The following is a 22,861-nucleotide window of genomic DNA, read 5'->3' as shown; positions in this document are numbered from 1 at the left end:
TCTGCCCTCCGACCCCCCCCCCCCAAAAAAAAAAAAGCGTCCGTGATTGACGTCGGCCTTCAAAATAAAAACATACCAGCAAACCACTATACACTGCAGGTTTGCTATGGCGTATTTCCAGACATAGTGAACGCCAGAAAAAGTGCATGAACTCCACCTTGATGTGCTAGCGTCTGAATATACTCGTGGACACAAATTGTTTTGAAACAAGTCGGGGGGCGTCGCTTCAAAAAGACAGCGACAACAATGCATATCGTGCTTGCTACAACCATAAAGGGATGACTAGACGATGCATTTAATTTTATTGCGAAAACGATCTGGAAGGTGGCAGCTAAGGGGGAACGTGGGTGAGTAGCTTGTTTACTTTGAGTGATGGGACTTTGCAGCAGCAGCAGCAACGAGCTGCGTGGCTCATCCGTCTCCGTGTGGGAAACTGGATGTCATCGCAACATGTGAGACAGCAACGTGCGCTCAAGCGCGTTTGTATTTCCTCATTGTCACATCACGTAACCCGCGCCTCCCACCTGCAACTGGGGCATACCATTACAAGAGGCGGCAGAGGGCCAATACCATAATCCCTATAACAGCAGTTGTCGCTCGCGCAGACGCGGGAGTAGAAAGAAGCCTAAAAAGAAGCCTTTCACAGAGAAGGCGGAGATGATTTTTGGCCGCCTCGCGAATAGTGGGCCGGACTAAAATCAACTTCCTGCCATGCTTAGTCCAGCCATTTAAAAAAAATTGTCACCCCCCCACCCCTCCGCCCCAAAAATGGGCATCCGGCCGGGCCGGAGGGTCCGACCGGTCCGGCCCAGGGACGGACTGCCCAGCTCTGATGATACATGATGCCATTTTATGCCTTTGGAGGTGGTATCAAAGCCACAACACAGGTTAGAAAGGTACGTTTTTGTCAGAGAATGCTGCATCAGAGGTGTGGAATTTAACACCTGTCTCTCACTTCTGCCACTCTATTGTGTAAACCTTATTTTATTCATCGCGTCACACCAAATGTGGTACTGGCATCAGTTAAACGTGGCAATGGCAGTGTGCTTTGCTTCTTCAGGACCTGGAAGATGGGTGTGTGAAGTTGAACACTAATTTCCCCCGCCTTATTTATGAAGACAGTTTCATACGTCACACCAGATGTTGCAGGATGCTGTCGCTGTGTGAAAATGCACACAATTGCAGCCCACTTCGTTGGGTACTGCGTAACAGATACTGGTGGATACATTTTTGGGCAGTTTTGCACGATATCTGCCAAACCGAGGCGCCTGCATACGTGTCGTTTGCACAGTGGTGATTGTTGTTGGTTTTTTAGGTGTCATGTCACCAGGCATAGGCAGCATCCTATTACGTACTCGCTGAAGGGAGACGGTCATAATGAAGTAGATGAGGACGCCATCAGGAAACAGCACGAGACAGGGAGGTAATTAAGGCTATCTACCGCATCACGAAATCACCCAAAGGAACCCCGCGCATCCAATTAAGAGTCACCCCGCGCATCCAATTAAGAGTCATCTTCAGCATGGAGGGGGGTGTTTGGAAATGGGAGAAGAAGCATGCGGGCGCCCTTTGTTGTGACATTGGAGTGCACTGTTTGCAGCGTCACACCTTTTTAATGGCTCTAAATGAACAAACATCAATGGCCGGAGAGGAGAGCGGCGTTCCAGGGAATTTTAATTAGGCCGTTTGCCGCATTCTCTTGTGATGGCCGACGTGTTGCTTTTGTGCGCACCAACGGCCTTAAAAAAAGAAAAAAAAAGGCCTAAATTGCCTTGTAGGCCGTCAACGAAAAAGAGAAGACACCATTAGCGTCCTTGTTTATGTCAGGGAGGCGGCGGCCGTGACGCAAGGCGTGGAGTTTCTCGTCAGGGACTTGCATGAGTGCAGAAAAGTTGCCATACTGTTTAATAAATACTAACCACATAAATATAGTGTGTGAAATCGCACTAACCTAATGCTAAGAATCTGAGAGCCATGGCATTTATTCACTCAGCTTCAGAGTAACTAATAATTGTCAGTAAGTTTATTAGTGCATAATGCTGCATGTTTTGTGAATACAAAAAAAATACAAAAAGAAAATTATCCTATTTATGTAAAACCTTCAACAAAAACCTCCAAAATAATTAAAAACGATTTTATTAGTAACGTTTTCTGACACAGAATTACATTTCATTAAAATAGTGGGATGCCCATTGGCCCCACCTCTGCACGCCCCTGGTAGGTTACTTGTGCGTGTGTCTACGGGGCACGGCTGTTAGCATTTGATCATGTGAGTGACACCCTATCCCTTTAAGCCTAGCCACCGCATGCCGGAACTCTGCCGTTAAAATGGAAACATTAAAAAAAGAGATCAAATTTGAAATCCTGGAATTTGAAACTGAAAAACACACCAAAACAGTGTCATATTAAAATTCCCTTTTTATAATCAAAAATACAATCCAAGCAACAACAATTCTATGCAACTCTTCACAGCCTTTACAGAAAATGAAGAAATATATCATTTCTTTTTTTTCATAAACTATGTTACAAACCAGGAAGGACAACATAAAATAAAATAAAAACAATATGAGGCGGGGCGGAGGCCGCAGGGTTTTGGAGGTTTGCAGAGTTCGACCCTGATGACTTGGCAGCTAATAGCCCTGTGTAGTCCTGCTCGCGCCCACCCAAAAGGCTCAGAAAGCTTTAACGTCCAACCCACGTGGGGCGCGCTCACGTCCGAATCCAGTGACTCCTCTGCCCCAACTCCCGGAGAGTCGCGGCGGTGTCAAGCAAACATTTCCTGTAACCGCGGAGATCAACATCTTGACAGCTGAGGAGGGTTTTGCGCTCCCCCCCACGAGCGCACCCTTACGTGCTCTTGATGCCCTGGAATCCGCAGAAGTTCCAACGTTTCTCCAGACTGGCGCCCACACCCGTCAGCTCCTGCCTGAAGGTGCAGGGCAGCCGGGAAAGGAGCGCCTCCACCTCGGTCGGGTTGATCTACAAAGACAAGAGAAGGCTATTCAAATCGGAAGTGGGGGACTCCAGTCACAATATTTGCGACTTACTTCCATTGGAATATAAGCTACAAAACGCTGGGTTGTTTTTCTAACCCACTCGAAAGGGAGCATCGGAATGGGTTGAAGATTTGGGAATTGGGCGGGCTGAATAGCTGAAGCAGGTCGATATTTATTTTTAAGCACAGCCATAGTGACAACCTGGTAACCCAATGCGCTGGGTATGAATGACCCAGCACCGGCTCAGTCCATTTTGGACCTAGCTCTGGGTTCGATATTTGACCCAATTTGGGATACTTTTGACCCAGCGGTGTGTGTAACGATATCGCTCAAGCCCTGTCGCATGCTTGCTCATTGTGTCGTGACACGACAGCGTCGTGTGTGATGTCACCAGATAAGCAGAGCGGCCTTGGCTCCTTCTTCTTCTAACTTGTTGTTGTTGTAGGTGGAGGCCAGCCAGGCATATTGACAAATGTGCGTGCGGCTGCCTAATGAGTGTTCTACACTGGAGTGTGTGTGGGAAGAGCAGACAAAACGTGGGCGCCCAAACGCATCGCCGCAGCAACAAATAAACACGAGTCAAGAGAAGACTTCTCGGACATGTGTGCGACACGATGAGTCACAGCGGTGGAGAAACATGCTGGCGCTGTATCATTTCTCGCGGTGGCCGAGTCCATAACGAGAGAACCTGCATGCACGTAACAAATTAATGAATGCTCAATAACAAGTGACTATTTTTATCATACTCTAACTAGAGTATTAATAGCAATAAAAAGTAATTCATTAGTAATTTACACTCGTAGAACTGCTGGGTCAAAATGAACTCAAATTGGGTACAATAGCTAACCCAGTGTTGGGTCCAAAAGGGAATGAGACAATGCTGGGTTATCAATACCCAGCACATTGGGTTGAAGATTTGACCTATGTGAGGCCAAGATTTTGCTCCAACAAGGGGTAGAAACTACCCATGCTGATGAGTTAAATGCTACCAACAAATGGGTTCCCAGATTATCAGTATAGCTATGGTTGAAAATAATGAAATTAACACTAATTTTGGGCCATTTGCCCTGACTGATTTGAACCCTGGCCCCGTGTTTCCAAAGTCAGCAGTGCTACCCAGTGGGCCAATAGGAACCTTTCTTAAGACTTTACTTCAACTGCACTACACATAGTCAAAGACAAGTACAAAACCAAATCTTCAACCCCATCTTCTGGGTCAAAAATAATGAAACCAACTTTGGGTAGAAAGCTTCTCCAAAAAATCTTCTCAAAATCCACAGCAAGTGGTTTAGAAAAAGCATTTTTTATGTGTATACACATTGGCTGTTAATATGGAACTTATCTACAGTGAGGCAAAACACATTTCAGCGTAAGACGGTAACTTGACTCAAGATTTTTTTTTTTGTGTGGCGAGCAAAAATTTGTCTTACCAATTTAAGAGCTTTGAATACACAAAAATGGATCAATTACGGTACTCGAAAGCCCTTGCGTGTGGGCACAGTCGCCGATGCACTTTCAGCGTTTTTTCTAACCTGAGAAATAGTCAAAACACACAAATGCAAAATGATAACGCTTGCAAGGAGTTGCTGTCGATCCACAACTCACGCCGACACGCTCCCACTTTTTTTTTTAGGTTAACCATTTTCCGGACATTACAAGGCCACACCCCTTGATGGCATACAACACTACAGGCTTCTTTATACTCCCGCAGGTGACGTCCGTGACCAAGTCACTGCGGCAGTGCCGCATGCAGTTTGCCTTTATACTCGCATGCGTTTTGAAAATGTGTTGCAGTTTCACTAAGTCGTTGCTACGGCTGATACTGACGAGGACACCGCAAGGCAGGAATTTCCTCTGCCTTTTATAGCCAATTTCAGTCGGCGTTTTTACTGCCGGGCGACGATCAAAATGACAGCGACAAAAATGGATATCGTCAATGCTACAAGAAAGGGACCTAAATGACTAGACCATATATTTCATTGTATTGCGAAAACGATCTAGAAGGTGGCAGCGAAGGTGGGACTGTACCTGCGTGTGTCGGCTTTTTTACACACACATACGTGACATAACACCCACCCCGCTGCCAAACTAGTTTCATTCGCAGCAGCAACAAACTGGGGGTGGATCCCCTCCTCCATGGTGACAAATTGCCCTCAAATTAGCCGGGGAAAAGTACGTCATCGCAACATGTGACATAATGGACCAATCATGAGAGAACGCGCGCGGCGTATACGCAGCAACAATTTTTGCAGACCTGTCGCCATATATATATATATATATATATATATATATATATACATATATATATATATATATATATATATATATATATATATATATATAAATAAATCAAACTCTCAAGTCAGCACCACCATTTGTACGCTTTTCAGAGAACTGAGTGGGAAAGAATTTGAGCGTAAAACAATGAAAGCAAGAACGGCAGATCCGAACAGTGGAGTAATAGCATGTCCAAAACGTCACTTGCAGACGGACAGAAATAAAAGAGGGGCACTTGGGCAGACGTGACGTGAGTGAAAGGAACGGCGGGCGTCCGTAGGATTGATGCCGCTATTTGGCTAGCGGCGTCTGGACGTGCTTTTAATATGTTGCGGCATCGGGGGAAATGGCCCAACCGGCCGGATCGTGCAAGACGCGTTCACCGATGACATTTCAGTCTGGGAAACGGCGACAAACTGTCTGAAGGAGTCTCTTGGAGTTTTACTTTTTCAACCTCTATTCACAGATGGCGACTGGAGCTGAACCATTGACTGTTTTACACAAACAACCTGGATGCAATTATAAGGCATTTCCTAATGGCCACTTCACCGAATAGGGAAACAGCATTGGGCATATGCTTTCTTAAAGGGATCAATAACCCTTTTGGCTTTGTGAGCTAGCCAATTTGACTTCATTTTCATCTTGAGACAACATACAACCACAACATGAGAAAAAAAGATATAGTTCCACTCCCAGCCTTGCAGGTGGCGCTCACGCACACCAACATATGCACATCATATTATACGTCTCTGCAATTTGTCATCAGTTTTATTCCTGGGAACTTGGCTGCTGTGGATCTTTAATTTTTGAGTTGCAAGAATTCTGTTGAACCACAATTCAAAAGCAATGAGTACTTTTCATTGGTTAAGTTTCATAAATGTTTTCTTTGTTACTTTTGTCAGACTGAAGTTATTTCTGTGAGCTCCGCGGGGTTTCCTTTCATTGTGCCTACAATTTTGTCCATGTGTGTAATAGGATTTGTTAGCCTATGCTAACAAATCATATTTATGTGGCGGTGTTATAATGCTTTAAGCAATGTATATTTGCACATAAATTGTGCGCCAACACATGAGACAGACAACATAACAGTACTCACAGGCATATATTCTTTATCTGCTGTGAAGAAAAACAACTAAAATTATTGCTGCTGTCGCAAAAACCCAAAACATACACAATTAATCATTTATGATTCATAACCTGTTCAACTCTTTACATTCTATTTAATCATGTTATGAGTATATCTATTTTTATATTTTATAAAGCACAATATTATAGAGTGCTATTTTCCTCACTTAAAAAAAAACTTTAGGTGGGTGAGGCTGGAACAGATTCATGGCATTAATTAAATGTTCTGTTCATTACTGCCCAACCAATAAATAGTAAAATATAATTATGTGCTCGGTGTAAGGATGACACTCATTTTGAACTGATAATGTCAGATGTATTCTTTTAATTAACTGCTACTCACAGTTTGGTTACTTTTTTAGCTACATGAGAGGATCAAACTGCTCGGAACACCTCACACTTACAGTCCAACAATTCCTCCTTTTTTTTTTATTCTTCCGCAGAATTCCCCATTTTCATGAGCACATTTTGAAATGAATGGGAAAACATTAGCACATTCTATACTCATGTGGCGCTCTTTTACTTTATGTCAGCATCCTGACTGTTAGCATGCTAGCATTGCATCTGGATGACGTGGAAGTACCTTGGCGTCGAGGCGCTGCAGGTAGGAGCAGATGTATTCGATGCTGGCTCCAAAGGGATGCACATGTAGGAACGTGGAGATGATCCCTGAGGGAGGCCACAAACAACTTGCATGTTAATATTCAAAATGTAAAAATAGGACAATGGCGGCACCACCTCTTCTCCCCCCTTGTCCTGAAAACAGGATTAGGACGAGTGTTTAACGACGGCTTTGTCGCCAAGACCTCGTCAAAGACAACCTCTCCCCCAAGTGAAAGTAACCATCTGCTTTGTGCTCACACACGGGGCCCCCGGGGAGCTGTAATACACCCGCTCCGCTCCTACCGACCTCCTGTGGAGCATCAAGAGACCTGTCGTGATGGCGGATACCAAGGCCGCCACCGCTTGAGGCTTTTTGGTGAGCAAAACAACATTACGTCCCTTGTAGCAAGTAGGTGGATGAACACCAAACAAAAAGGACGAAGACATGGAGAATTCTCCGTGCTTTCAGTGACACATTTAAAATAAAAAAAAAAAGAAAGAATGAATGAATGTGAATTACAGCTGCAAATCTGCTTCGCTCGTTTGCGCCAAGGTCCAATTCAAGCACTTCAAAGAAAGTTTTGTAAATCGTTCCAGCACATTACTCAGTGGATGTAGATGCACAAAATATGACTTTGATACGTCATTTCAAAACATTGAAAAAACAAAAAGCCCATAAATATATTTAATTCCATTGAAAAAAATGTTAACATGTACATGTGTTCTACTTGATTTATTCTTTGTGATATCAGGTAATAAATATTTTTTCATTTCATCTTAGTTAAAATGTTCAGTTTTACTATATGCTATCAATGGTACCATTCTATGTTGGCAGTTATAAAAAGCCAAATAAAAAGCAGAACACACTTGAAGTAGATTTTTCCCACGTTCAAATTGTAACGCTTTCAAAGGGTTCCACTGTACAGCAAAATCTTATGGGGCTTAACTAGGGTTATTGTAGTTTTGGAGTGGAAAAAACAAGGGGAAACATTCAAGCCAAAAGTCAAACACACAAACTCATCGCCAAGAAGCGATGTCATCCATTGGCACTTTTTTATTGGCCGGTGCTAGATGACGTTGCGTTAGTGCGACACACATTAACACAACTTCCACTCCCAGAAGATAATACGGCTAATACCGAAATAAACACATTTAAAATCACATTTCAAACCAACCCAATGTATTAAATGAATTGCCAAAGATGAAAACGAATGACATTTTCGCTATAATCTATTTGTTTTGTAAATGTAAAATGTAGTTTCATTTAGTTTTCATCTTATTTAGAGCATTTTGATTTTACTTCGTTAATGAAAACTATTTAAATTTTAGTTTTGGTTATTTCCTTAGTTTTTGTTGACGAAAATAATCTTGGGCCGAACATGACCCTCTGAGGGTATACCGGTAACTGCAAAATAAACTGTCCGTTGGGTCTTACCGACGAGCACGGCTTCTCTCTCTGAGTTGACGGGGCTTGGTGACCTCCTCTCTGTAGGACCTTCCCTTTCCTGGCTGCAGGACAATGGTGTACTTTCCTGCGCACACACACATACAGTATACACAAATACACATTTGAAAGGCATATATTCCAAAACAACAAATACTAGTAGAATTCAACAACCAAGACAATTTTTCGTGAGCTACCTATTAGAAAGCCAGTGATTGAGCAATTGTGAATTTTGTCTAATTGTGACATAACAGTGGGAGTAATTTGCATAGTACCACCACCCATACTCCCACATGCAAAAGAGGGATACAGAGCATGTAGTGTGGCCTCCACGAGTGGTCTCTTTCCTCCAAACTACTACGATAGTCTGGGTCATTAGTAAATTTGGTATATGTTTTGAAAAGTTAAATGTGTAAACATGTAATGACTTTGTAAAATATATGTTTATTTTGTAATCAAATAAAGTATTATAATAAAAAAAATCTATAATAATTATAATTAAAAATAAACTACAGTAATAAAAAATACCAAATTGTAAAGTTGTTAATCTAATTGCTTTAATTTGCTATTTACAATATATCAACTAACCAATTATTCAAGGAAATAAATTAATAAAAAGGAACACAAGTAAAATGCATAAGCTTATTCTAAACATAAAATAATCATTAATGGTACCTTATCTTAAGAGTCCTAATTAGCGTTTATTGTATATGTTACAGCTATACTCTTGCGTAAAAAAAAAAAAGTCAAAAAACACAAAAAGCAAAACGTCAGAGTAGCTTTCAAGGAGGATGTCATGTCATGTCATCTTCCAAAGCGCTTATCCTATACAGGGTCGCGGGGAGTTGCTGGAGCCTATCCCAGCCGTCAATGGGCGAAGGCAGACGACACCCCGAACTGGTCGCCAGCCAGTCGCAGGGCACATTCAAGGAGGATGTTTGCGACTCAATAAATAATAAACACCCGCGCGAGGGGATATTTTCACATTCAACAAAGGCTTTCTATTTACAAGACATCTCCTTGGTTGACTTCAAAACAAAGAAGCAAATAACTTATTTAGCTATTGATCATCTAGACTTGTGATCCAGTGTTTAGTGGTTGACAAACTGTCTCGCTCCTCACTCCTTCACCACAAAAAAAAAACAAAAAACCACACCAGCCCAATCAGCTGTCTTAAATCTTGAATCAGCAGGATAGCCTGAGGAGGAGGAGGAGGAAGAGGGCCAAAAACAGCAAAGAAAATAATTCAAATATTCATTATTATTAACTTAAGATAGATGGACAGTTGTGCAAGAATTAATACACATGCTCCTACAGTAGCATATATATTTAGTGTAATTATAATTTGTTACATAATTATTTAATACAATAAATACAAATTGTGTGTTAACTACATGTTAATCAGATACATTAATAATAAATACAAAATGAATACATGTAAAATATGTCAACATTTATGGCAACAAAATAATGATCCACATTCATTTTTAAAATTGTTTTACTTATAACTGATACAATTATTGGATTAATTAACCTTTTAAAGCAATAAATAAACGATTGAATACATGAATGCATGTGCATATACATGAATGAATACATTTTAAGTAACAATTTAGTGGGAAAATAACGATTTTAAAATGAATGCAACACATATTACAGGACTCTTTATAATGTCAAAAAGAGTGGAACAGGACATATGTGACCCGGAGGTCACACTTTGCCCACCCTTGATGTCAAGTGTAATTTCATTCCTAATCCTTGGGCTATTTTGACCAGAACATGTTACAAGTGTTATTGAGATGCCTGGGAATGGGTTGAAATTGTGAAATAAACACACAGTATGTCTCATTTTACATCATATTAGCTTAGAAGGTAAATAAGTAACCAGCAGGCGTGGAGAAAATCAAATTGATGCAGACAACAAAGAGACAATCAGCATGTGGATAAGTGGGGGAAACATCATATGTGGAGGGAAGAATGGGTGGAATGAGGCGAGGAAGGCACTTTGCCTGGAGCGACACACAAACAAACACACGCAGAAAGTAAACTTGGAAGAAGAATCATCAAACTGTGTTTGGGAGCTGTGACAGGTGGCAAAAAAGACAAGGAATAATGTTTGTGTTTGGCGTCCAACGTAATATTGCGCGCTTTACAAACACTGCCGAGTGGTGAGCATGTCGTCTTGAAGCCACCCCTCTGCCCCCAAACCGTAATCCCCCCCCACACACACACACACGTGTGAAACTATATTGGGTGACCAATGCTGAAAGGAAGGCCAAGGGAAGCAAAGGGAAGAAGGCTGCCACTTACATGGGTTTGATTAGCAGCCTCGTCGCCGCCTGTGTCATCTTGTTTGGATCCTTCATGCTGCAACACATAGTGAAACACACATGAGGAGCTGGACGTGCACTTCTAATAGAGCCCTGAGTATTTCCAAGGTTGTAAAACGAGTTGGGAGGAAAGCATTCAACTTTATTGGAGGGGTTAGTGGTTCTCTTTCGTTGACGCAGCTTTTCCCCTGATGCTGTAATTATAGATAAGGTAGGTGTTATTGTTGCTTTTAGTTTGATAGGTAGGGTTAAATAATTGGTAGTTATTCTGTTAATTATTCTGGTGACTGCTGGGGTGGACTGATGCATTCACATCACTATATGAGTCAGAATTGTTTGCATCATTGATATCATGGACACACAGGACTGCATTTTATCATTGAAATTCATTTATTATTTAATGTGGAAATTAAAGAAAGTAATAATTAACAGTCACTACATGTTCATAATCCAGTTTTTCTCAGTCACTTCCGCTCAGAAAATTCTTTTTGAGTAATCCTGCTACTCAACTAACTAGCTAGTAACTTCAGGGTGAAGAAATTAACAATATTGTGAAGAATCGCATCATTTTCTATAACTATTTTCTACCTTACGTAGGTACCATCACTGCCCAACAAACTAACAAATGAACAAACTAACAAAATAGCTCCCTAACTAACTAGCTATGGTTTATAGTACCGTAAAACATTTTCTGAGTAATTTCACTACTCCCATCCCACACTAGCTAGCTATCTAACTAGACAAACTAGTCAACTAACAAAATAAACCAAATGTCAAGCTAAAAAACGGACTTAGCTAACTAACAAACCAGTCAGATAACTGACTGCATAATTAACCAAATCGTTAACTAACGCACACTAACGAACAAGCAGGCTAACTAATTAACTAAACTGTTAACTAACAACACAAAAAAACAAGCTAAAAAATGAGTGTAGGTAGTGAACAACTAACTGGCTAACAAGCTAAAAAAGCAAACTATTACTCTAATAAGCTAACAAAGTTTGTTGACTAACTAGGTAAATAACAAAATAACTAACCAACTAAAATACTAACTAAGTACAAAGGCTAAAAGTTGCAAAAGTACCATGTACTAACAAACTAATTAGCAATCTAGATAAGAAAACAACTTGCTAGCTGACAAACCAAATCGCTAATGAACAGACAAATTAGCCAGCTAGCTAGATAACCGATTAACTGAAGGATATTAATATTTATCAGAGCTGGGCATTTTACGAAAAATTGAGCGTCCGTTATTCGTCATCCGTCTGCAACGTGGGTACCACGTAGCCAACACACACACACACACAGACACACACACACACCCACACCCCCCCACACCCACACACTGTATGCTATTTGAACAGAAATAGTGACTCACTCGCTTTGGAAGCCTGGTCACAGCCTGGTCCCTCACTCAAATATGTTCCCCAAGCAACAACAAGTCACTATTTTCCTCGCCGCTGCCATCGAAGCCTCGCCTCGAAAAATACACTAACGACGGACTGCAGACGAATGGTGGACTAAATGAAGCGGTTCCCGTCTATGCTTAATCCATCTATTTTAGAATTTGTGACCGTCAGCAAAACAGGCATCCATCAATGACGGATAGACAGACCGGTCTGTCACATAGATGGAATGCCCAACTCTGATATTGACAATAATACATCTCATTTGGTTAAACGATGAAGCTGAGAGTCAGCAGTGTGCTGCCAAACCCGCTAACGCATGCTAACTCCGAGGTTAGTGGCGGGAATCGCAAGGGAGTTGGGATCTGTCGATGGTTGGAAAAGATCTCGTCAACATGACAAATAACCCAACAAGTGTAGCTAATCTTGAGGGAAATGCACACCCAGAAATGGATTTTTCTGTCTCCCAATAATGAGGGTGCCTCTCGCGATTCATGTTTGCCCCAACGCTGGAATTTAATTAGCATATTTCCCAGCGTGCTCCGGGAGGGGGGAATGTATGTATTATAAATCCCATTGGTGTTAATGCAGTATTGACAACTTTGTCCCAGGGCTTGAAGCGACGGAAGGAGGAGACATACTCAAATCTACCCGTAAGTGGCCATATGGTTCCAAACATGGACTGCAATAATATCCGTCCTTGGGCCCGCTTTTAACGAGGGCCATTCCTCTCACATGCATTAGTGAGGGCATCACTGTGAATATGAGCCGGCAACACCTGAAACTCGAGTTGATGGACAAAATATTGAGTGTCATCCTCTCGCAACGATGCAGGCCGTCGCTGATCGATATCAAGCCCTTTGGATGGGAAACGTCTCAAGGGCGGACACTCGAGTAACAAAGGTGATCCTGGGATGAATGGTTGAATAATGATGACAATGAAGAAGGAAACTTTGAACATTAGGAGTCTATTTACACAGTTAATGATCTTCATTATGCTACAATTCAAGGTTGATTCACATATCTGACCATTGACGAACAGTGAACCCCGGTTTATTAGGGATAGGCCTAAATTTCAAGCCCACCCACAAAAAATGGTGAAAATCCACAAGAGAACGAGATCATAAAAAAAAATAAATAAATAAAAAGATTACTTACATACATTATAAACATACATTTAAACTTAACTTCAAAACAATAACACTTACTAGGGCTAAAAAGGGTCCTCGAGTAATTCGGATACCACGGTAAAAAAAAAAAATGCTTGAGGCATTCTTTCTGTCTCGAGTACCGGCTACGTGTACACTGTCAGAAAGAAGAAGCCAAGCTAACCGCAGCAACAATAGTTCATGGTATGAATTACAGTAACACGCCACCAACGCGGTATGAAGGGCAACTTATCTTATCTTATCTTATCTTAACTTCAAAATAAACCTTACCATACCAAATAATATATGGATATCAATGCCTTGGTCCGCTTTTACTTTCAAAATTGCTCCCGGCAGCATGTCGCCCATAACGGCTGACTTGACTCATCCACTATCGACAACACAATGACGTCCTGAAATAATGTTTAAGCGATTTATTTATGCTGACACTGTACTGTATGGCGCCTGTTGCCAGCATTTATCGACAGGTCCAGCGTTAGCGGCTAACAGATAGCTAAGCTAAGCTAAGCAAGCAAGACAGCGAGAGCCATCAGATCAAAGCTAGTTTAACAATCGTAAATGACTGCGCTTTTTGATGCTGATAGCCTGACACAGTTGCGGCTACTCTTGATACAAAACAGGCTTACTCAAATGTGTTGTATTAGCCAGCAAAATCGCTGCTGGAGTTATGTCACTTGGTCTCAGACTAAAAAATGGGGAGAAATGTGTGTAAAATCTCACTATTGTTTTTAGAGAGGAAAATAGAATGCTAAATTTAAGTATTAAACCTTGATTACCTAAAAACGAAAACCAGTTGGTCGGTCATTATTAAGTGGAAATAACAAAATCATAATCTCATTAAAATTTGCACAAAAACATGACCAAACATAATAACCCTTGTTATATATCCCAACTGTATCGGTACAATTCTGTACAACGTAATTGTTTTTTGTTTGTTTTTTGGTCCATAAATTCTAACATGAAATAGACCATCCTCTGCAAATGTAGCAACCCACCATACCAAGGCAAAGAACCACCATACCAAGGCAAAGAAAACAACCCTCCAATAAGGTATAATAATCATTTCCAATATGGAACATTTGCTTGGTTATGCAAGCTACATGTGAGAAGATGCGATGTGGGCAAATGAATCGGCTCATTTGGTAGCAAAGTGCAGGAAAATGACTGTCCATTTTCGAGCGTCTTTGAGAAAGAAAAAAAGCACAAGTGGAGCTCATTGGGAGGGAAACAAGAACATTAGAAGACTCAAGCGGCAAATCGGCGTGCTCGCTGTGCTTGCTTCAGTCGTGCAGCACTGGAAATGAAGCCAAAATAAAAAGACATTTTTGGGGATGTCTGATGGCGCCTGTATGAGTTTATTCAAATGAGCCAGCTAGTTCCTGCGATGCGAAAGGAGCCCACGCTGTCCTTTTATTAACAAGTTGGACGTTTTGGAGGAAAATATTCCTTAAATGGGACTTATCATGGCAAATTAATTGTATACAAATAGTTGAGTCCCTGGACTGCGTCTTGAACACAACCGTGTAAATACAGTGGTAACTTGACTTACAGGTTTATTGAATCATTTTAGTCACGTATCATATTTTTCCCTTTGAAATGCTATTAATCCACATGAGGTGTTGCTAGAGCTGAACAATTAATTGAACAGAAACGGACATCACAATGTAGTATTGTGCTATATACAGTATATACATATATATATATATATATATATATATATATATATATATATATATATATATATATATATATATATAAATATATACATATACATATATACATACATATATATACATCTACATATATATATATACATATATACACACACACACACACATATATATATATATATATATATACACACACACACATATATATATATATACATATATATATATATATATATATATATATATATATATATATATATATATATATATATATATATATACATACAGTATAGTGGTATTTATTTATATAGTGTCTCAGAATGTTTAGTGAAAATGAATAGTGGGTTTGTATACTGAATGATCAATGAAAAATAAAAACATTCTACACATTGTCCCTGTAACTGCTCTGTTTTTGGGGGGGGGGGTGGGGGTCATCAAAAAATTGATCACACAACAGCTGGTAACTGAAAGAAAAATCACAAATTGGGACACTCGTAAGTCAAGGCACCACAGTATTTTTTTGATCTGTGCATTTTTGGAAAGGTTTCAGTGAGTGGCCCACAAGAACCAGAGGCAATTTCGAGCTCTGGCCGCTGCACTACGCTGTCTGAAACGTTCCAATGGACAGGCCCTATCTACAGAAACTGCCACATCACCCATGTGTGCTGTTCCCCTGCTGCTATCACGCCAAAGCCAAACGATAAGCATATCTGCTTGGGGTTTTGGATACCCAATGAGTGCGAGCTAACAGCGTTAGCTTCTGAGAAACAGTAGATAGAGGGAATCTCTGCCTATTAGCTGTTTGCTATTCACAAATTCACATTTTCAAGTGTTTTTCCTGAGGACCCTATACTCAGCCAGTCACATTTTTTCTACTCGTTCTCTAACGCCCTAAGATGGCACAAGAGCCCGGGCTACTAGGAAAGTTGCAAATGGTGTCAAGGAAGTATGTTGAAGTGATGTCGACTGATAGACTTAAAAACTTTGAATGTCGAGGAGGAGCTAAGCCTGGCTTGTTCACCGAAGTTATGTTTTTGCTTGCTGAATGCATGGTAAAAAGCTGAAGCTAACAAACAATGCCTGACAACTGTTATTTTTACAGATTGAGGGAACGTACATGCCCTTCCGATACAATTTTTTTTGTTTGAAATCTAAGGATATTATTCAACTTTTTTGTGTATTTGGTTGTGGAATATTTACGGTTTGAAGTATTGATATGGTATGTATTATATATGGTATGTATTTTTTAGGGGGAGTCAGGCTATGTCCCTGTTTGGTTGCTTGGCGAATTTGATGACGTGGAGGTGGCAGATTGGTATTTGCGTTTAGGGATGTGTCTATGTGCCATGTGTGCTGCTTACATGAGTGCTTTTATTGTCTTTGTGGTTGCTTGCCATTGGCCCAGCAGTATATGGTTCGGGCTACGCAATCGCTCATTTGCATGAAACGCCGCTGGCCCCTTAAAATTTGCTTATTTCAGCCAGACAAGATATGAGGTGTGTAAAGTTTATTCTAATTCTAGATCCTTGTGGAATTTTCACCTAAGCTCTCACATTTGTTATCAAAGCACCAGGAAACGGTTTTAAATTGGGAAAAATTTGACAACAATGCAAATTGCTGTGTGAGTGATGAAAATCTATTGGTTCACTTTGACTCATATTTTTGTGACAGCAAATAATATTCAAATGTTACTCACTTAATCCTTGCCTGTACAGTTAGTAAAGGATATACAGTAGGGTGATGGCTACGGCTAATTTCGATTATAATTGCCCTCAAAGGGACTTTTTGTATTATTTTGAAAGTGGACCGTGTGATTGTGCGTGTGTTACCTGTGTCTTCTGCAAGTTTTGCAGTCCTTCCTTCAGGGTGTGAACTTGATTCTTGAGTTGCTGTTTGTCCTCCAGACTCTTCTCCAACTCGCACTCCCGCTGCTTCAGCTCCTCACGTATCTTCAGGAGTTGCTGTGACGAGAAGAACCACGACGACGCTTATTGTGGGACGGGGTGCATGTCATTTGCTTGCTCAATATTTAAGGGTTTGAAACTGCAGTAAGACCAAAGTGTGACGATGGAAAAGCAACAGGATTCTGCTCTGAAGAACAGCAGCACTGCAAACTGCAAACAAATTAAAAAAGGAATAATTTCTCTTCCATCGCTAACAAATATTCTGATCATCGCAAAAAGGAGGGCATCCTGTGGTGAAGTGATGTTTCCCGAGACAAGAGTAGGGTGGTGGGGGGTCTTGGCGAGTGCTTTTGCACTCTCGCTAATTCAGCGGGAGGAACGCGTGCGAGATGCGGATGGGCGATGCGCGGACGCCCCGGTGAGGGAGACCAATTTACAGCCTTCCAATTCATTTAATCCATTCACCTGCTCAATATAAAAGGTAATTACTCTGCACGCGGACATGAACAGCAGGACATGAATGGAGCGTCTGCTCTTTAAGCATAACACACTGAGAGAGAAAAGAGCCATGCGATGCGAGACGAAAGATGATAAACAGACTTTCAAAATTAAGATTAGGGCTTTAGAAAATGAATGGCAATGTTCTTTTGACGGTATCATACTACCATCAAAAACAATGTGGCTGAAAAAAATAGTCGCACGTATTAATCAGTATTTCAACTATTGTGTGCATCCTTTATTTTGTACGGCATCCCTCTCTCATATTTACAATCAAGCACAAAATTATTCATATATCAAAAAATCCTCGAGAATTCCGGTACCTCGATTAAAAAAAATATGAGGCATTTTTTTTTTCTGCCTCGGGTACCCGCTTATTTCCGTGTACACTGCCAAGAAGAAGTCAAGCTAAACACAGCAACAATTGTTTATGGTATACTTGACAGTAATAAGCGTCCTGACTTACAAGCGTGGTCCTGGAACGAATTAAAGCCATATCTCAAGGCCCTACTGCATGCATATTTGTATTTGTATTTTTTTTAAAGTATACAGGGACAGTGCATATTAGTTAAACAGTTTCCCGAAACATTTGACAGATTATAGCCAATGGCTAATTTGCATCTGTTGTCCCTGTGGCAGGTTGATGTTATAACATCATAACATCAAGTTTAAAATACATCATGATTTCGGAGAAGAAAAAGAATACAATAATGGACAGTCATAAATATATATGACAGAGTATCAGTATGATTTGTAAAGTGCTACAGTGCTAGGTTTCATACATGTTAACGTGCTTTTGTGCAAAGTGCATATCATCGCTGTCCTGTGAAAAACACTTATCTTAAAAATGAGAAAATGAAAAAAAAAATGGAGATAAGTGTTTTTCACATGACGGCGACGATATGAGACATGGCAAACCACTAAATTGCCACCAGGTGACGGTATGGATACCCCAATCCCTTCAAGTTCCCTCTCCGTTACATGTCCGCAGGCGTCTTCAATTGACTAGTTTTACTTGATTAGAGTTTCCTAATATAGCGGATAATTCCTTCAGCAACGTGCTGTAGTGGTTAGCACATCTGCCTCACAGGTAAGAGGTTCTGTGTTTGAATTTGCATGTCCTCGGGCTGTTACCTTCTGCATGCCTTGCAGCGCCTGCTGGAGAAAGCTGAGCTGCTGAGTGTGCGTGCTGTCCTCCTCGCTCCTGATTGGCTGGTTCTTGCCCTGCTCTTGCTTGAGCAGCTCTACCTCGTTCCGATAGGCGTCCAGCTGACAGCGCAGCGAGTCGTTCTCCTCCTTCAAGGCCTCGGCTTGCAACACGCCTGCGCACACGTCAACGGGAAGGCGGTACGATGACGAGTGGTCATACGGTCACATTGAAGAGATTTTAAAACGTTGCGAACAAAATGTTACGATTCGAACATTTTCAAGAATGTCAAGCACCTGTGGGAAGCATGCTATCATTTAGGATGGATTGAGACATGCCTGCCTGAGAGCTGTCTGCTGGTAAAAGAAAAAGTAGGAAAGAAAATAATAGCCATGAGATCTCATCACTTCCTGGGGTATAATCAAAAGGCTTGAAATTAAACCCCAGACAAGGAAAAAAGCTCATATGCAAAGGGCTTCATAGGTGACAGATGGGCGGATGTGGCTCACCACCATCATCATCAAAAGTGAGAAACTGAACTTTCACAAGAATGATGGGCATCCTTTCACTATAGTTATGTTGTCCCAAAGGCTTAAAGTATAATTGCTTTAACCATTTGGCAAAAGGCACAGCCAGTCAAGTTTTCTGCCTAGATGTGCTGCCATAGAAACATAACAGCGCGTAAACAAGAGAGCAAAATTTGTGGAACTATTTTTAACTAAATATAAAATATGCCATTGCATAATACAGTGGTCCTCAAACCTTTTTCAACCAAGTGCCACCCAAAAAAAATACTGAGCATTTCAAGATCCAACATTTAAATCCAGTGGCAAAGGAGGTCGAAGAATATCATTGCAAGTAACTGTAACATTATGCACGGATTCAACATTAACACTGTGGCTAAATATAGCAAAATTTTACTATTAAAAATGTAAATACAATTAACTGTACATGGGCAGTGATTCTTTCAAATTTTTGCCAAGTTTCAATTTCAAGAGTGAGCCCGAGCACCAGAGCGGTGGTACAAGTACCACACTTTGAGAATTACTGGCATAAAATATATAACAAGAAACTAGCAGGGGGTGCAAGATTTTCAGGCTCGGCTCTGTTTGGTGCTTAGAGAGGCTGCCACAGAAATCTTAAGAGAGATAAAAGGAAGAGAGCAAAGTTTGCATCGATTTAACAATGAGGCTGCCACTGCCAGAAAGTGCAAGGCCCAAATCGTCTGCTTCCCTAGACGGGTTGCCATAGAAATTAAAACAAATAATAAGCAGAAAGGGAGCAAAGTTTGTGGATAACTGGGAGAAAAACAATTGTATTCATTGTATTCAATACATTATTTAATGTGGCAACCACCAGTCGAGGGGGCGATTCATTTATGCTTAACTAGTTTGCTGCTTAGACAGGCTGCCACAGAATTATTAAGAGAGAGTTCAGGAACAAAGTTTTCATTGAATTAAAAATGTGGCAGCCACCAACAGAGAGTGCATTTAATTCCGTCCCAACTTGTTTGCTACTTGTTGCCGTAGAAAAGGAAATTGAGAAGAAACAGGAAGCACATTTCTGGGGGATTTTATAACTATAAATACTGCAACGGTCCATGGGTGTATTTATTTTAATTTGGCAATTACACATTTCAGTTTTAACAAAGCAGCCAGTATTTCATTTTTACGTTATTTATGAATATGGCTGTAAAGTAAAATAAAGTGTGTGAAAAAACGGATTTGATCATTTTTCCGGAGTGACCATGCCTCCAGCTAAGATCTGCGAAACGCTTCAAACAACAATAATGCAAAATCCATCCATCGATTAATTCCTTTGCTAAATCGCTCATCGTGAGCTGGAGCCTATCCCAGGCACCTTTGATTCAATATTCCTCGCAACCCGTGATCAACAGCAGATTAGCGACTACTGAAACGAAGGGATAATCCCACAGCGTTTTGTCCACCAGATCTCCACTGGACATATGACCCGGCCTATCGAGCAGAGCCAAAGGATGGGTTATTGTACGCTCGCCCTCCGGGGAAGTCAATTGGAAGACGGGGAGGGAAAAGCTCTTCGGGAAAGTGCAACACGCCGAGAGGAGATAAGAGCCATCCTGTGAGTGAGAGTGCTACGTTTGGTTGGTGTATTTATGAGTGTTGCATCGAGGACCATTCATGAACACTCGCTCGGCATGATTATAGTCTTCTGGCAGGTTTGGAGGTGAGAAGTATTGATTTGAAACGTGTCAAACACTTGGACAGATTCGGTACGTTTGTTATTTAACAGGCGGCGCTATCGACCCGCAGGCGTCCATGATAGGGTTCGCGCTACATGCACACGTGGACGGATCTTGCGCTTTTCTATTCCGGAGTCCGACGCAGCTTATGGAAAGCGGCGGTGGGGTCGTCGTGGGGCTGGATGGCGTGTTTAAAAGGTCAAGAGAAATGGCGGAAGTTTAAATGGTCAGGCCCCGGCACCCGCAGAAAAGACCAGACATTTGAGAGCGCGCCCTTGGTACCGCAATGACCGACGAGAAGGGTGGCAAAAGGTCGACGGCTTCATTTGCATACACCTCTAAATTGATTAGCAAATTAGCAAACAGCAGAAATTAGGACCGTTATAAAGTAGGCGGTCGTTAACGATGTGTCAGCAAACAGCAGAGGGCACAGTGTCTGCTGCCTAGATGAGCTGCCATAAAATATAAACTGACAGTAAATACAAAGAAGTTTGGGGGAATATTTTCAAATGATAATAATAACTACAACGTCCCTAAAATGTGACAGGAAGGGGATGCAATGTTTTCAGGCTGCTTTGCTGCCTAGACTGGCTGCCACAGAAATATTAAGAGTGAGTTTCTTTAGATCTTAAGAGAGATATTGTTGCAGCAAACAGCAGAGAATGCATTTAACTCTGGACCAAATATTCTTCTGCTTAGATGGGTTGCCACAGAAAATAAAACAAGAAGGTTGGGGCGAACTAAAAAAAAAAAAATCATTGTATTGAATAAAAGACGGCAACAACCAGCCATACATAATTGTGTTAAATAAATTGTTCCATGTGGCCAAAACCAGCAGATTAATTCGGGCCAAACTAGTTTGTTACCCAAACGGGCTGCCATAGAAGACAACACTGAGAGTTCCAAGGAAGAATATTTAGTGTGGATTTGTTTTTTAATAAAAACATGACACAAAATTTGATTTCACAATGTGCAAGCATGCGAAAGGCACAGCTAATTGAGTTTCCTGCCTAGAGGGGTGCCATAGAAAATGTAATGAAGAATAAACAGGAAGGATGTTTGTGAAATAATAACAAGATTAATAATAATAATAATACTAATAATAATAATAATAAAGAATAGTAAAATAGACCATGTTAATGAGCCAAGGTGTCCTGTTAGCAAACAACGCAAATCAGTACCATTATGAGGCCAGGAGGGAGCTAAAGTTAGGCGGCACCGTTCCATTTTTGTTACTTCAGCAAACAGCCGCCTTGTTCTATCCTGGGCTGACAGCTGCTGGCAGCTTTGAACTGCTTCACACGCTACACTCACACTATTCACATACACTCTGAACGTGTCTTCTGCAAGCCTGAAAGGTGATGGAGGTCTGAAAGTGTTGATGATGATGTTGATTTTTTCTAAAGGCCTAGATACACCAATACGACGTCGGTGAGCGTTGGGGCGTCTGATTGCGCCGTCTGATTGATGCAGCGAACACCGTCGTAACATCGGACCTCGTCAGGAAGCGTATGGTGGGCGTTTCAGCATGTTGAATCAGTGTCGTGAGTCGTGACATTTGGTCATTCTGATTGGCTGTTAGCTAACAAATCAGCGCTCGGAGCGCACGAACGGGAAGTGACAAATGCGGATAAACAGTGAGCACGCCTTTGCTGCCTTAATCGTCTTACAAGTACAGGAGCGAGGGTTGACAATGTAAGTATTTCACGTTACCGTGTCAAGAACGTGAGGGTTTACTTCGCGCGGGAGTTCACCGTGAGCGAAAAATATAGCTGAATGCATTGTTTACGTTTTTTATATTCCGCACCCGGCCAATAGCTTTCCGGTTGTTTTTTTCATGAGGAATAATGAATACCACCGCCGATGGTATGCAGAGGTATTGCATCTGACGCATGCGCAGAAGGTACTTTAATGGTCAGCGTCGCTGTCTTTCGTGGCGTGTATTCCTCCAGCGTGACGTGCCGACAGTCTGCCCGACGCCACAGGGGTAAGCGTCGGTCACAGTTGGCTAACGTCGGATTGGTCTATCTAGGCGGTGACTAGAGCACGAGCAACATTTCCTGACACTTAG

General features: G+C 41.3%; 1 protein-coding gene across 6 annotated transcripts in view; it reads right to left on the bottom strand.

Moving 5' to 3' along the window:
- Positions 1-2,400: 2,400 nt before the first annotated feature.
- enox2 (ecto-NOX disulfide-thiol exchanger 2) overlaps positions 2,401-22,861 on the bottom strand; it is a 191,512-nt gene continuing 171,051 nt past the window's right edge. For 5 of the 6 annotated variants that reach the window (XM_086017830.1, XM_086017833.1, XM_086017834.1 and 2 more), the window contains 7 exons: positions 18,557-18,744; positions 16,850-16,981; positions 10,756-10,812; positions 8,437-8,533; positions 6,982-7,067; positions 2,852-2,979; positions 2,401-2,779 (listed from right to left, as the gene is read on the bottom strand). In XM_086017830.1, coding sequence (XP_085873956.1) covers positions 2,710-2,779; positions 2,852-2,979; positions 6,982-7,067; positions 8,437-8,533; positions 10,756-10,812; positions 16,850-16,981; positions 18,557-18,744 — 758 coding nt within the window. In that variant the 3' untranslated portion in view covers positions 2,401-2,709. Of the gene's footprint in view, positions 2,980-6,981; positions 7,068-8,436; positions 8,534-10,755; positions 10,813-16,849; positions 16,982-18,556; positions 18,745-22,861 lie in introns of all 6 variants that reach the window. The other variant, XM_086017831.1, reaches the window with a different exon arrangement.

Source organism: Filicampus tigris, chromosome 2, assembly GCF_054856515.1.
Source record: "Filicampus tigris isolate MCC_2025a chromosome 2, RoL_Ftig_1.0, whole genome shotgun sequence".
NCBI classification, from domain to species: domain Eukaryota; kingdom Metazoa; phylum Chordata; class Actinopteri; order Syngnathiformes; family Syngnathidae; genus Filicampus; species Filicampus tigris.
The sequence above is the reverse complement of the archived record's forward strand: the minus strand, read 5'-3'. Positions and strand labels throughout refer to the sequence as shown.